The sequence below is a fragment of the Marmota marmota genome, unplaced genomic scaffold (assembly GCF_001458135.2).
Source record: "Marmota marmota marmota unplaced genomic scaffold, marMar, whole genome shotgun sequence".
Lineage (NCBI taxonomy): Eukaryota > Metazoa > Chordata > Mammalia > Rodentia > Sciuridae > Marmota > Marmota marmota.
In genome coordinates this window covers 51,433,664-51,447,427 of record NW_026000005.1, presented here as the reverse complement: position 1 = coordinate 51,447,427, position 13,764 = coordinate 51,433,664, and the positions used below count along the sequence as shown (strand labels likewise).

Sequence of the window (13,764 nt, the reverse complement as noted above, 5' to 3'; positions counted from 1 at the left end):
TGTATACCACCACACCCAGCCCTTTCCTCTCTTATCTGAATTTCAAAGCCACTGTATAAAACAAAAGGCCGATGTTTACATTGATGGAACTCCAAGAGAGGACGATTATAAAACACAGAACATGGGGGAGCAGAACTGTTGGGTTAAAGGAAGGACAGCAGATTATAACTCAGGTCCGGGTAACAGAGGAGACCATGAGAATACGTGACGACGGCTATAGAACTATCTACAGACCTGCTCCCTTTTCCCTTCGCTTTCTTAAATGAAATGAAGTAAAGTAATGATTAAGGAATTAAAACAGTCAACCAGTGCAACAGAAAGCAGTAAAGGGGGAAGAGAGAGAGCAGCCGGCACCTAGGAGACAGCAGGGACCCTGCTGTAGGGTGGGTCACTGCACTGACGGTGCCAGTGAGTGTGAACGAGGCACGTCATCCACAGGAAGGCAGGGGTGTCGGCCTGCACCGGGAATCGGCTCTCTGCTGTCCACGGAGAGTCACGCACAGGGGTCCTTGTTCGCCAGCTTCTCCCTCCTGGGAAGGCCCCCCAGGCTGACCCACATCCAGGACAAGGCTGACGTTCTGGCAGTGCTCTCAGAAGACGGACAGCAGGAGCAGACCAGTGCGGGCCAGGTGACCACTGCCCAGGAGGGTCTCCATTCAAAGTTAAAATCGTAAAGTGTATTTTCTATCCTTCATGGAATAAAATTAAAAATCAACACAGAAAAAAAATCTTAGAAACTCAAAACACATGAAAATTAAACAACACTGTCCTAAATGGCTCATGGGTCAAAGAATTCACAAGAGAAATCAGAAAAAACTTTGAGATGAAAGAATAACTTTTCATCTTAAGACACTGGAAAAAGAAGAGAAACCTAAACCTAAAACAAATAGAAGGAAATATTAAGGATTAAGGTAGACACTAGTAAAACAGAGAATAGAGGGGCGGGGTCGTAGCTCAGTGGCAGAGCGCTTGCCTAGCATGTGTGAGGCACTGGGTTCAATTCTCTCATTGCATGTAAATAAATAAAATAAAAGTCTATTAACAACTAAAAAAAATATTTAAAAAAAGAAAGCAATGAGAATATTCCATCAACTGTATACCAACAGACCAGGTAACAAGTGGCATGGACACAAGTATCTGAGAAGGGCTGCTGGGGACACAGAAAGTCTAGGCAGACCTGGAACAAGGTGAGAGAGGAGTCAGCAAGGTAAAGATCTTCCACAAAGAGAAGTCCAAGCCCAGGAGATGCTGCTGGTGAATTCTACCAGACATTTAAGGAAAAAGAAATGCATCTTCACAAACTCTCTCCAAAACAGAGGAGGAGGGAATACTTCCCAATTCATTCTATGAGGCCAATTTTACCCCAACACCAAACTAGTCAAAGACATCATAAGGAAAGAAAACTACAGATCAATACTTACAGATACTGATAAAGAAAAATCCTTGACAAAATACCTGGAATTCAGTGGTTGAGCACTTGCCTCGCATGCGTGAGGCACTGGGTTCTCATCCTCAGCACCACATAAGAAATAAATAAATAAAGATACGTGTCCATCTACAACTAAAGAAATATTAAAAAAAAAAAAAAGAAAAGAAAACAAACCTGGAGCCATTCTAAGTTAAATCTAGAAACAAGAAAAGGGTTACATACCAAGACAAAATGTGATTCATGGCAGGAATCCAAGACTGGTCTAACACCCAAAGATGAACCGACGTGATACACCATTATTAACAGAGGGACAAACAAAGCCCACGTGATCATCTTCATAAATGCAGGGAACGCATTTGATAAAATTCAACACCTCCATGATAAAAGCACCCAACCAACCGAGAGAGGAAGGGAACTTCTTCAGCCTGATGAAGGGCATTTGTGAAATGACCTCACACAAAGTTACTTAAGATGCATCAGAGACGTAGGTGTGAGGCAGAGCCTTCTCAGATACAACACAGGGAACACCTCCCCCCCCCCCCAATTAGATCACAATTTAAAACTTCCGTTCTTCAAAGGAAAACATGAAGAGAAAGGAGAAAAACATGATGAATACCAAAACAACGCGCAACTCATGTATCTGATAAGGGACATGTGTTAAGTATATAGGAAAAATTCTTATAACTCAAAAAACGTAATCCAATTAAAATATGGGCAAGGATCTGAATAGACTTTCCTTCAACGAAGACATATACAAATAAGACCTGAGAAGATTCTCGACACTGGTCGTCAGGGAGTGTCACCAATAGGACAGTCGATAACAAATGTTGGCAAGGGTGGGGAACTCAGATCCCCACTTGCTGCTGATGGGAAACGTCAGGGCTAGTTAGAAGGACTTCAGAACTTGTCAGATATCATTACCATATGACCCAGCAATTCTGCTCCTTGACATAATCCAAGAGAAGTAAGCACAATGTTCACATAATTTCTACAGTCAAGCATGGTGGACACTCCTGGAGTCCATCTACCCGGGAGGCCAAGGAAGAAAGACTGTGTGAACCCAGGAATTCAGGACCAGCATGGGCAACACAGTGAGATGCCACCTCAAAGATGAAACTCGTAACTTCTATACCAACGCTCGTAGCAGCATTATAAATAATAGCCAAAAAGCGGCCAATGGATGGATCGTGCTCATCCTGATGAGTAAATAAAGTGCGGCAGCTCACACAGCGGAGCATCGTCTTCCAAACCAAGAAGGCAGTTTGTGCTCTGCTGTGTCCCACCCCACCAGCGTGGCAGGGTGGGCCAGGCCGCGGGGTTCACCTACCAGCCACCTGTCCTTCCACCAGGTGCTCCAGGGGCAGGCGGATCGAGTCGTGCTCCACGGTGCAAGTGACAAAGTGGGGCCTGGCCCCTTCCTCAGGGCTGTGCTGCTCCACCACGGCCCCAGGCGGGGTCTGGCTTTCCTGGAAGCACTTCACCATGGAGTGGATGACGAGATTATTCGACTGCAGAGAGTGAGAGCAGAAAAAGCACTTATAAACGCTGTCCTCAGGGAAGAGTGAGGGTAACAATCTCTCCCACTTGTTATTGTTCTTGTGTGTCTAATATTTAAAAATAAAAAAAAAACCCAGCTTCAAACTACTACAACAACCTCCTGAGCTGTAGCTTTTGCAAGATTTATGGGTTCCAAACTTGCAAAAACTTGAGAATTCATTTAGAGTTGGCATGTCTGTTTTGTTGTTCAGCAACATGATAAATTTTGTAAATTTTTTTGGTAGCAATTGAACCCAGAGGTGCTTAACCACTGGGCCACATCCCCAGCCCTTTTTTATATTTTATTTTGAGACAGGGTCTCATTGAGTTGCTTACAGCCTCATTAAATTGCTGAGGCTGGCTTTGAACTTATGATCCTCCTGCCTCAGCCTCCTGAGCAGCTGGGATTACAGGTGTGCGCCACCGTGCCCAGCTTGAATTTTGTAATTTTATAAAGCTGTCAGAAGAGCTGCTCAGGCAGAATCTGCTGATGAAGTCTGAGTAGCACAGCCTCCATACAGGGCCACTGGCTTTGCTATCAAACGAGCCCAGCAATGCAACGATTCTGCCTCTGGGGCTTTCTTCTACAGCTAGCTACACTTGCACAGAAGCAGAACGATGTATATAAAAGTCATCAAAAGTAGCACTGTAACAGCAAAACCTTGAAAAGCCTTGAACGTCTACCACCAAGGGGACCTGTTCAATAAATCACACACATGTACTTGATGGAACACGTAGCATTAAAACATCAGAAAAGCTCTCTGTGCTGATAATGAAAGTTCTCAAATGTATTTGGTAATAAAAATGGTGGATGGCATTACGTACAGTGCTCTATGATTCCTAGAAAAGGGGAAACACAGATCCATTTGCAAAAAAAAAAAAAATCTTTCAAAAGGCAAAATGAGAAGAATAGTCAAAGGTGCTTTGCTTCTTGGCTTTATAATGCAGACTCTCTCTGGAGGGTAGAAGAGAAATGCTGGTCTCCCGCGGGGAGAGGACGTGGATGACGGTAGGAGGGAGTGTGGTGGGGGAACGTTTTTTTCTTTTTTAATTCTTATTGTTAAATGTAGCAGAAAAGGTACCCCCCCTCCAAAAAAAAGTTTGTAAAGGACAGTGTAATGAAAACATCTGAGTATCAGAGATGCTGCCCGCACCTGGGAAGGCCTCCCCCAGGCGCACCCCACGAGGCTGCCACGGGACTCAGCGCCTTGCTCCTCCTGGCACCTTCCCTCCTGTCAGAGCACCCTGAAACGGAATCGCCTGGCTTCTTTTGACCTTCATAGGAAGGGAACAGAAGCTTCTGGTCCTTTAGAAATTCAATCTATTCAAGTTCCAGAAAAGAAACCCCACAGCAGACCCTTATCAGACACTGCACCTTGCAGTCCCTGGCACCTTACCAGGCAGTGCCCCCGAGACTCTGAAGGCCACTGCAGCTCCACAGCCACACCTGGGGAGAGCCGAGGATGCGCCCAGGCTTCCACCAGAGGAGCGGCCTCCAACTACACACAGTGAGGACATGGCTGGGATGACGAGGCACCAGGTGGCTCCTTAGCCCAGGTCCCCTGCAGAGGACACTGACACCCAACACAGCAGCCCTGGGTCCAGAAAGAAGAGTCTTCAAGGCTCTAAGTGGCTGCATTGGCCCTGTAATCCCATGTAAAGTGGTCCTTGATGACTCGAAGGCCAGAGATCCAGAGGGTGAATCAAATGATGGTGGTGTCCTGAGCCCCGCACCCCATCTACCTCAGGGGGATGCCAGGCTGAGGCCCAGGACTCCACCTAGGCCAGGCACACTCCTGCCACCCCAAGAAACCTGGCCAAAGTGAGCACCCAGAGCACATCAGTGAGCTGTTCAAACAGTGAGTCACATCGAAAAATGCACAAGGGATGTGACCACATCACTCCAGATGGAGACCTGGGGCCCCCTCGGCAGCTGAGGCCCAGGTGGCTCCTCCTGGTGCGCCAGGGAATCCAGGCCAGGGGTTGAGTCACAGTGCCCAGGCCCCAGGTGGCAGCCTCAGATGCCCTTTGCTCCCTGAGGCCCAGCTCTGCAGTAGACACTCATTTGATTTCCTCAGCACCTGAAGATTCGTCCACACTGCTGCAGAGCCTGTGCTATCACCCCGCCCGACCGGGCGTGCTTTCTGATTCAGAAGAGTTTCCGGCGGTCACGGACAGCACTGCTACAAGCGTCCTCGTCCTCGTGTCCTGGCTCACTGCCTTGTTTTCCAGGGTGTGAGCCTCTGTGTGAACTCTGGCTGGGAGGACACTCATGCCTGCCCCCTTACGGTAACACCTGTGGCTCACAGTGGCCCTCAGTCCACACTCCTGCAGCTGCATTCCCCATCAACACTCGGCATCAGAGGACTGTCCTCCTAGTCGGCGAGCAGAGGCTCTGTTCTCCTATGTTCTCACAGAGGTCACCCTTGGGGCCGAGGACTGCTCCATGTGCAGATGTCACCAAGGTCCTCTAGGGAGTGCATAGTCCAGATTCTTGCCCATTTCCAGCTGGGCTTTCTACCGGCACATGAGGTCCTGCTCCGTGGATGCTGGCCAGTCCTCTGCCAGCTCCCGTGGAGATGTTTCCCTGAGCCGCCCAGCTGTCTTTTCACTTTCTTCAAAGTGTTCTTGAATGAACCAAAGTTTATTTTGTTGTTTCTGTGATAGAATTGGTCAATATTTTCCTTTAGGTTGACACTGTCTGTGGTTCATTTGAGAAACCCAGCACAAAGATACTAATTTTCACCTAAAAGCTTGACAAATCTTCACAATTGGTCCTTATTCCACCTAGAGCTATTTTTTCTACCTGTTTTGAAGCAGAAGTCCAGTGGCCTTTCCTCTGTGATTGTGTCGCCCAGTAGTGTTCAATGAGGAGATCTTCTTCTTTTCCTGAGCTGTCCTCGTCAGTCACGCTGATGACCTCACTACCTATCGTAGAACTGAGGAGTGAGAGGGCACTGCTGCAAGTGCCAGAAATAGCTATCCTGGGACTGCCCTGAGCAAGCAGGACAGATGGCCACCCTCGTTGGATGGCAAGTGTCCACACCTGCATGACGATGTTCAGACCCACTGTGCCTTGCCTGAAGAATACCCTGCCTTAATTATGACAGCTTTCTACAGAACTGACTTCAGGCTGACACTGTCTGTAGTTCATTTGAGAAATCCAGCACAAAGATACTAATTTTCACCTAAAAGCTTGATAAATCGTCACAATTGGGTCCTTATTCCACCTAGAGCAAGACCTCCTACTGTGTTCTTAATCTCCAGAACTCCCAATTACCACTCTTTTGTATTTTTATATACATTAGTTTGTGAGATTTCACCAAAAAGGAGTCAGAATTTCACCTGAGGTTGTACTGAAGCTATAGATTAATTTGGAAAGAATGGAAATGTTTATAATAACACTGAGTCTTCAGGCTATGACGTGATGCACTCCCCTTTATTCAGAACTTCTTTGAAGGCTCTTAGTAATATTCTAACTTTCCTGGTTCTTTTTTTACTAGATTTCCTAAGTACTCGGTATTTCTCATGTCTAGTAAATACCTCTGTGCTGCTGGCATATAAAAATTCAATTGATATTTGGATTTAAAAGCTTGGCATTAATTCTGATCATCGAGCTGTAGATTCTTGTGGATTTTCTATGTGGACAGCTGTTGCCTCTTTCTTTCAGTAAGAAACTGAGCAGAGGCCATGCCGGATGTTCTCTGCAGGGTCCTGGAAGGTCTTTATCAATGTGAAAACAAGTTCCATTGGATGAGCCAAACCTCAAACTCAATAAGGCAAACAACTTCAGCAGGACTCACAGGAGTGTGACTCCAGGGCAAAGCCAAGGGGGCCCTCTGGAGCAGCAGCAAGACAAAGCAAGCCACTTTACACTTTGTACTACAAACACCCAACAGCCACTGGAAGTTACTTATAGGGTAAATGCTCACTGATTATGTCAAGCTTATTTGTAAGACATCAACACCAAGCACAACTCTTCCTAAAAACCAAACAAACCAAACATAAGATAAACCCAGAGCAAACTGCTCTCTATTCTATTGCCACTTATGGCTAAGAGGGTGGGTCATCAAAACCCACTTGAATCTAATGTATGAAATATGATATGTCAAGAGCTTTGTAATGTTTTGAACAACCAATAAAAAAAAAAACAAAAACATTACCTCAGTGCCCCCAGAAGTGAAGACGATGTCTTGAGGCTTGCCACCTACCATGTTCGCAAGGCTTTCCCGAGCTGCATTGATAATATCCTTGGCCTTTTTACCTTGAGAAACCAAAAAGGAAGTTCATTACCATTGTAGCCCCAGGTCTGATCAACACATTCAACAGAACCACCACACACAAAGAAGCAAGAGACCTGAGTGGGTGACCGAGGAGGAAAGAGGTCCTCTGTGTGGTCACAGGGTGCTACTGCCGAGCAGTGCCTGGGCAAGGGGGCAGCAGGAAAACACTAGCAACCAGCGGCAACCACTGGGGTCTAAGGAATTTAGAGCCAGAGACAAATACAGGGCACACCTGGGAACTCCACGCTCCCTATGACACGGCTTTCTTCTTACCGGATGCTAGAGGGCAGGGGAAGCTGTGGCCATCTGCCTGGCTTCCCGTTCATCAAGACAGGAGAATGAAAGGGTGGAATAATTTGCTTAAGATCATGCTGCAAAACAACAAAAATAAGCAAAAACAGAACTCATGATTCCACATACAACGTCAAATCAAATATGCAGGGCAGCCTTGTGTGTGATAAGGGCATCTACTTCCACACAGGCTGTGCATCCAGCTACTGCCCAGGTTCCCTGCACAGGGGGGGCGGAGCCATGCTTCCTGTGGCAGAGAAGGGGGGCTCTGGAGGAGTGCTGAGAACTTCAGGGACCATTCTCAGTCAGCTGAGCCGCAGCCCTCAAACTCCAACGAGCTAGTCTTAATTGCAAAAACAAGTTCAGCAGGCACTATTAAAAACTACACAACAGAAAACACCATAAAAATAGAAATATAAAAAGCCAAGATGAACTTACAAAGCAATTCTCACACTCCTTAACTCTACTGCAGAGATTTCAATGTGAAGTGTGAGGATTAACAGGGTCTTCACTCTGAACTGTCCACGGATGCGGGCAGGCCTCCTGTCTGGCACATGCTCTTGGCTCCCCTTGGAGTGTCCCTCTAGTCCTCCCCACCAGAGGCATCCCACTTCCCCCCAAGAGCTGGCTGAAGAGCATATGGTGGACTTCAAAGTGGGAGGGTCCACCCTGCTCCTTGCTCCTGGAAGGTTGCTGCTGCAGGCAGGGTCTGAGCTCCCTGACTGCAGAGCCCCAGGGAGTGCTGTCCCCAGGGAGTGCTGTCCCCAGGGAATGCTGTCAGGGCGTCTGACTGTAGTAAGGGTGGTTGTGGTGGGAAAGGCCCAGGACTCAACTTGCAAGAGCTGGGTTCCATACGGGGTCTGCCATATGTCCACGTACTGCTCAGGGACCTCAACTGTAAACCTGGGATAATAAAGGCGCCCACCTCACAGTCCTCACTAGCATGCAAGCCAAAGCAGCCTGAGCACACTCACTCTGTCAACTCAAGGCTTCCTTCCAGCTGTCATCCACAGTCTAAGGGCTTTGCTTAGAAGAGCAGTCACAGGTGACTGAGATGCAGGAGCAGAGCACAGCAGACGGAAGCACATGCTTGTTACCATTTTAGGGCAGGAACAGGAAGGCAGGAAAGAGGTGTGTTAGAAAGGACCCAGTTTGGGCCTTAAAAGGTTAACAGTTTCCTTCAGAGCCTGAAGAGGTGCCTCCCTCTGTGTTGGTACTGCAAAGCTGCTCATCACACTATGTGTGTCAGTTGTGGATAAATTTAGATGACAAGTGCTGTGCAGGTATTAACACCTGAGTATCCAACACATGAGCACCTCATCTCTACTGGCTGCCCACCATCCTCATGACCCAGGCCCCAACCAACCAGATGGATGGCCCATTTTTTCCAGCTGGCACGTGGCTGCCCAGAATTAAGAACACAATTCCCAACTCACATAACAATTACATGTGGCCATGCGACCAATTTCTGGGCAAAGTGGTCACATGCTATTTCTAGAAGTGTCCTTGAAGGACTCGGGGATACCTTTTTCTCCTTTTGACAGGCAGAACTGTTGACACGATGGCTTGAGCTGGAGCAGCCATCTTGACCTTAAGAGTCGAGATGCGTGTTGATGCCTAGCAGGCACAAGGCCCTGGGTTTGAACCCCAGTACAACAACAGCAACAGCAACAACAAGAAGTGCATATGGAGGATGGAAGAGGTGTAAGAAAGGAGGAGCCAACCCCTAATGAGGGAGCTCTACATGGGACCAGACTGTGTGAGAAATAAACTGCAAGCTGTATAGGCTGCTGTTATTTTGGGTGTTTATTTCTTACAACAAAACTACATACCATAATTTCCACACTTGCTCAGACACTGATTTTTCTTTGGTGGGGAAAGGGAAACAATGAAATCATGCTGATAATGTGTTTACACATGCTTTTTTTCACTTGAACTGTGTGCGAATATAATTCTTCTAGGTCATGGATACAGCCCACACCTCACTTCAACAGGGCCCAGAAGTCCACTCTGGGCAGCACCATGCTTCAAAATCAGGTCTCAACTGATGAACAGAGGTCACACCCAGTTACTGTGAGGCTGTGGTACATGTCTTGGTGCTACAAAGCTTACCACACGTGCTCAGTGCTTCCCTAAATTGCCCGCAAAGATCTTGAATCCAGAGATTGTGAAAACGGAAGCAGTCTGTGATAAAGTAATTTTTCCTTTCTTCTCCTTCTCTTTGCATTTCTACCTGAATATCAACAGAAAGTGGGCTAAAATCCACTTTTTATTAACTTGTGGAAACAAAAGCTGTTGAAGCAACCTAACAGTCTACAGCATATATTATTCAGGCTAAGAATACTCTCCCTGAGAGCTTCCCAAACTCCTTCTTTTATTAGCATTTAATCATTTTCCATATTCTCAACTTTAATGCTTCAGAAAGTTCAATTTTATCAAAGGAGAGGTTAGACACAAGGCAATGTCCAGATTAGCCAACAAACAAGTTAATAAATTACTAGTATCTGATTTGAAGAAGCTTTTAGTTACTAAGTTGCAGTAAAACTTGAATAAGCAAAAGGCATAGAAGCACTGGGTCCCCCTGAAGCTGCCCACAGGCATTTCTGAACCGTGAGGCTAGGCGATATCCTGTTTGAAGAGTTATTTTAGTTCATCATAATCCAGGGAAGATGGTTTCTCTTTTTTTTTTTTGGCTGGGGGTACCAGGAACTGGTCTCAGGGGCATTTGACCACTAAGCCACGTCACTAGCCCTATTTTGTCTTTTATTTAGAGACAGGGTCTCACTGAGTTGCTTAGTGCCTTGCTTTTGCTGAGGCTGGCTTTGAACTCATGATCCTCCTGCCTCAGCCTCCCAAGCCACCGGGATTATAGGCGTGACACTGCACCAGGCTAAAGACAGTTTATCAATAAACGTTAGCTACAAAAGGCTAGACTACAGCCTGCCTGTCTGAATGAAAACACAATGTAATGCTGCCAGGTAACCACTGACTTGAAGCAAATTACTTTCCAAAATCTCCAATTTAAAGCTCTACAGAAAAAAAATCAGAGAGAAATAGAATATTCATAATTGTAACATGTAACAAAAGTAACAAAATTTAGAGCAACTCCCTGCACTCCCGCCCCAAGTGCTCTATCACAAAGTTACATCCCCAGCCCAAGTGACTTTCATTTTTAAAAAAGGCCGGGATTCTATATGCTCTTAATGATTTAAAAGACATATTTTGCAAATTCTGTAAGGTATGTGAAAGGATTTTAGTAGACACTGGCATTGCCAATAGCTCCTGATGAGACCTCTTTTTTATGCGTGTGACAGTGAACAGCAAAGGCAAAGGCTGTGGCTTCAACAAGGCTCCACTTACAAAGCTGAACTTTTCAGAAAAAAATGCAGCTAAAGATCGAGAGCTAGACAGAAAATCTTTTGCAAACAAAGCCATCACTGGGGTGAGTGCCCCTTAGGAGGCCTCTGCTCCACCCCACCCCTGCCCAAGCCCGGTGCCTCTTCTAGAATCACCTGCTGTGTAGGGGCTGCTAGGGTTCCCCCAGGCTTCCCACATGGCCTCAGTCATGACCTGGATAACTTCTGGCTCCAGAGGAGTGGTTGCATTATAGTCCATGTAAATTTTCCTGAAGAAAAGGAAGACATACCAGGTTAGGAAAAGGAGGTAAGCAGCTGCTCTTGGGGGACTAGGTCAGTAGAAGCAAATAATGTCCAGGGCAGTGGATTCCCCTGCATACTCCAACAGTCTTCCACAAACTGCTCCAGAGGACCTCCACATCCCCCTTGCTGATGGAACATGCAAGGATAATATCTAGTAATCTACAGTTTCCAACTTCTTTATATCAATAGACCATCCATTCAGATGTTCACAGTTTCCTACTACTGGCTGGCAAGATTAAAAGTCTGTGGGCCTGGATCACCCAGCTGACTGCACATTCCCCAGGAATCTTCCCATTTGCTTTTTTAACTCCACCAGTAGTTTCTCTTTATCATGGGATGGTCTCTGGACTCCAGGGAATCTGGGTGCCCATTTCCTGCCACACTCTCCTTGCTGGGCTTCTCCCCCACCCCCACAGGGCCTCCTCCCCTGGGGCAGGGCTTGTACTTTCAGTTTTCTTTGAATTACAATGACCCTGGCCCCACCCCATCTTCATATTTTTAAGTGTCTGCTTTAACTTGTCCTTCTGGGTGAGTTCAACAGCGGTATTTAAAACTGTAGGCCAGCCTGGACTTCCTTCCTGGCATCAGTGCTTGTCATGTGACCCACACATGACATGTGTTCCTTGTTTAGTGTCCATTTCAACCGAGTAATAAAAGTGCACCTTCCAGAGCCTGTGGGTTTCATCTGTTTCTTCCTGCTCTATCACCAGTGCCAAAGACAACAGCTGCCACACGGCATGGTCTTGCTTTGTAAGATGATAAAATAAATGCCAAAGAAAATCCAAGTCCTTGGAAAGATCCCTAAGATTATCTGTGCATCTTTTTACCAGTACCAGAAATTTTCAAAAATCCATATAGTAGAGAATCCTGCCTGATACTAGTAATTATATTACTTGACTACATCCCCAGCTTATTTTGAAACAGGGTCTCACTAACGTGCCGAGGCTGGTCTCAAACTTGCCATCCTCCTGCCTCAGCTTTCCAAGTGCTTTGGATTACAGTACCACTGTGCCTGGCTGAATGTGCATTAGTTTTTCACACACCACCTTTTCTATAAACTGTGTGAAATCATCCAATAGGCTTTGGGGCTTTGGGAAGCTGGACTAGTCATCCTTGATCAACTGAGTGTTAGATTGAGAATCTCAGGAGTCTCCCTGTATTGCAGGGACTTTCCACACACTCTTAAGTGTGTTCTTTTCTGTAAGTATCCCAAAGTGCCCCAAGTTTGCTAGTTTGCTGAATGTGACTGCAGCTTTTCAATCTGTTGCTTGGCTGAATGAATTTAAACCTTGTATCTCAAATTAGTATCTTACAGATAATCTGCTCAGATATTCCCTAAAGCACTGTTGAAGGAGGGCCTGGTTGCTGATATAACTCCATTTTGCCTTTCCTTTTCCGCTCCCTAAGTTCTCCAAAGCCATTCTCTTCAGTCACCTGGGATTCCTGAAACAAGAGGTCTGAAGGATAAACATCTATGACATGAGTCAAAACTGTGCCCAAGGCAAGAGCAATTTTCTTTACTTTGTTTCTTTTTTTTTAAAAATATATATATTAGTTGTACATGGACACAGTGTCTTTATTTATTTTTATGTGGTGCTGAGGCTCCAATCCAGTGCCTCACACGGGCCAGGTGGGCGCTCTACCACTGAGATACAGCCCCAGCCAGAGCAATTTTCTTATCCTGACAAAGACCCATCAAATCCTAAACCCTGAGATAATGATCGACCAGACAGGGCTTGACAAAATCACCTGCTGTGGCAGCTGTGCAATGCGTTCAGCTACACAAACCCCCAACCTTTGCCCCATTCCCCTTTCCAAAAAAACCAGAAGTCATTGCCAGCCCCTGAGAGCCTGGGCTAAGGTCCCCTTGTCTTCCCAGTGTAGCTACACAGATGAAAGCTCCTTTACTGGTCTTCATCATAACTTTTCCAGTTTGTTTTTGGGGGCAATTGGCCAGACCTGATGACTTGGTCCCCCAGAGCCAGACCTCTGGCCTAGGACTCCAGTGGCAAGAGCCTAACTCAGGCCTCCCCTGAAAACACGCGGGCAAGAGAACCCTGACCCTCCACCTGGAGAGTGAGCTCCAGCTGGCCGAGGCACCCCAACCCCCAGAATGACCACACCTCCAGCTGGCGGCCCCTCCCTCCATCCTCTGCGGTGACCCCCGGGAGTGACCCTGGCCTGTCGAGCCCTGGCACCGCAGCGCCTCGAAGGCTTCCTGGAGGGGGGCACCGGCGCTTCCTCTGCTGCCCCTCACCGCGCGCACCTNGGTGACGGATATGGGCGGGCCCTCGAACACCACCAGCGCCGGAGAATGCTGTGGCCTCACCAGGCCTTGGGCTCCCGCCGCAGCGCCGCCCGCCTCTGGAGGCGGTGACCGCCGCTCCGTTAGGTGGGGCCCAAGTGCGGGCCTCGAGAGAGGCGGCTCGAGCCGGGAGGAGCCCCGGCCTGGGAGCCTCCCGGCTGAGCAGGCTCCGTGAGAGCAGGGCCATGTAGCTTCACTCGCGTCGCAAACTTGGGTGGGAAGGAAGTGCCGGGCGCACGGTGCCACGTCGGGCGTGACAGC

The 13,764-nt window shown here is 47.3% G+C and overlaps 1 protein-coding gene across 2 annotated transcripts in view; it reads right to left on the bottom strand.

Annotated features, from left to right (window-relative positions):
• The window catches only part of Scly (selenocysteine lyase), a 28,998-nt gene extending 15,532 nt beyond the window's left edge, over window positions 1–13,466 (bottom strand). The window contains exons 1-5 of one of the 2 annotated variants that reach the window (XM_048808854.1): window positions 13,456–13,466; window positions 11,052–11,164; window positions 7,522–7,619; window positions 7,129–7,229; window positions 2,757–2,937 (exon numbers count right to left, since the gene is read on the bottom strand). In XM_048808854.1, the coding sequence (XP_048664811.1) occupies window positions 2,757–2,937; window positions 7,129–7,179 (232 nt within the window). In that variant the 5' untranslated portion in view covers window positions 7,180–7,229; window positions 7,522–7,619; window positions 11,052–11,164; window positions 13,456–13,466. Of the gene's footprint in view, window positions 1–2,756; window positions 2,938–7,128; window positions 7,230–7,521; window positions 7,620–11,051; window positions 11,165–13,321; window positions 13,363–13,455 lie in introns of those variants that run through there. The other variant, XM_048808853.1, reaches the window with a different exon arrangement.
• Window positions 13,467–13,764: the final 298 nt, after the last annotated feature.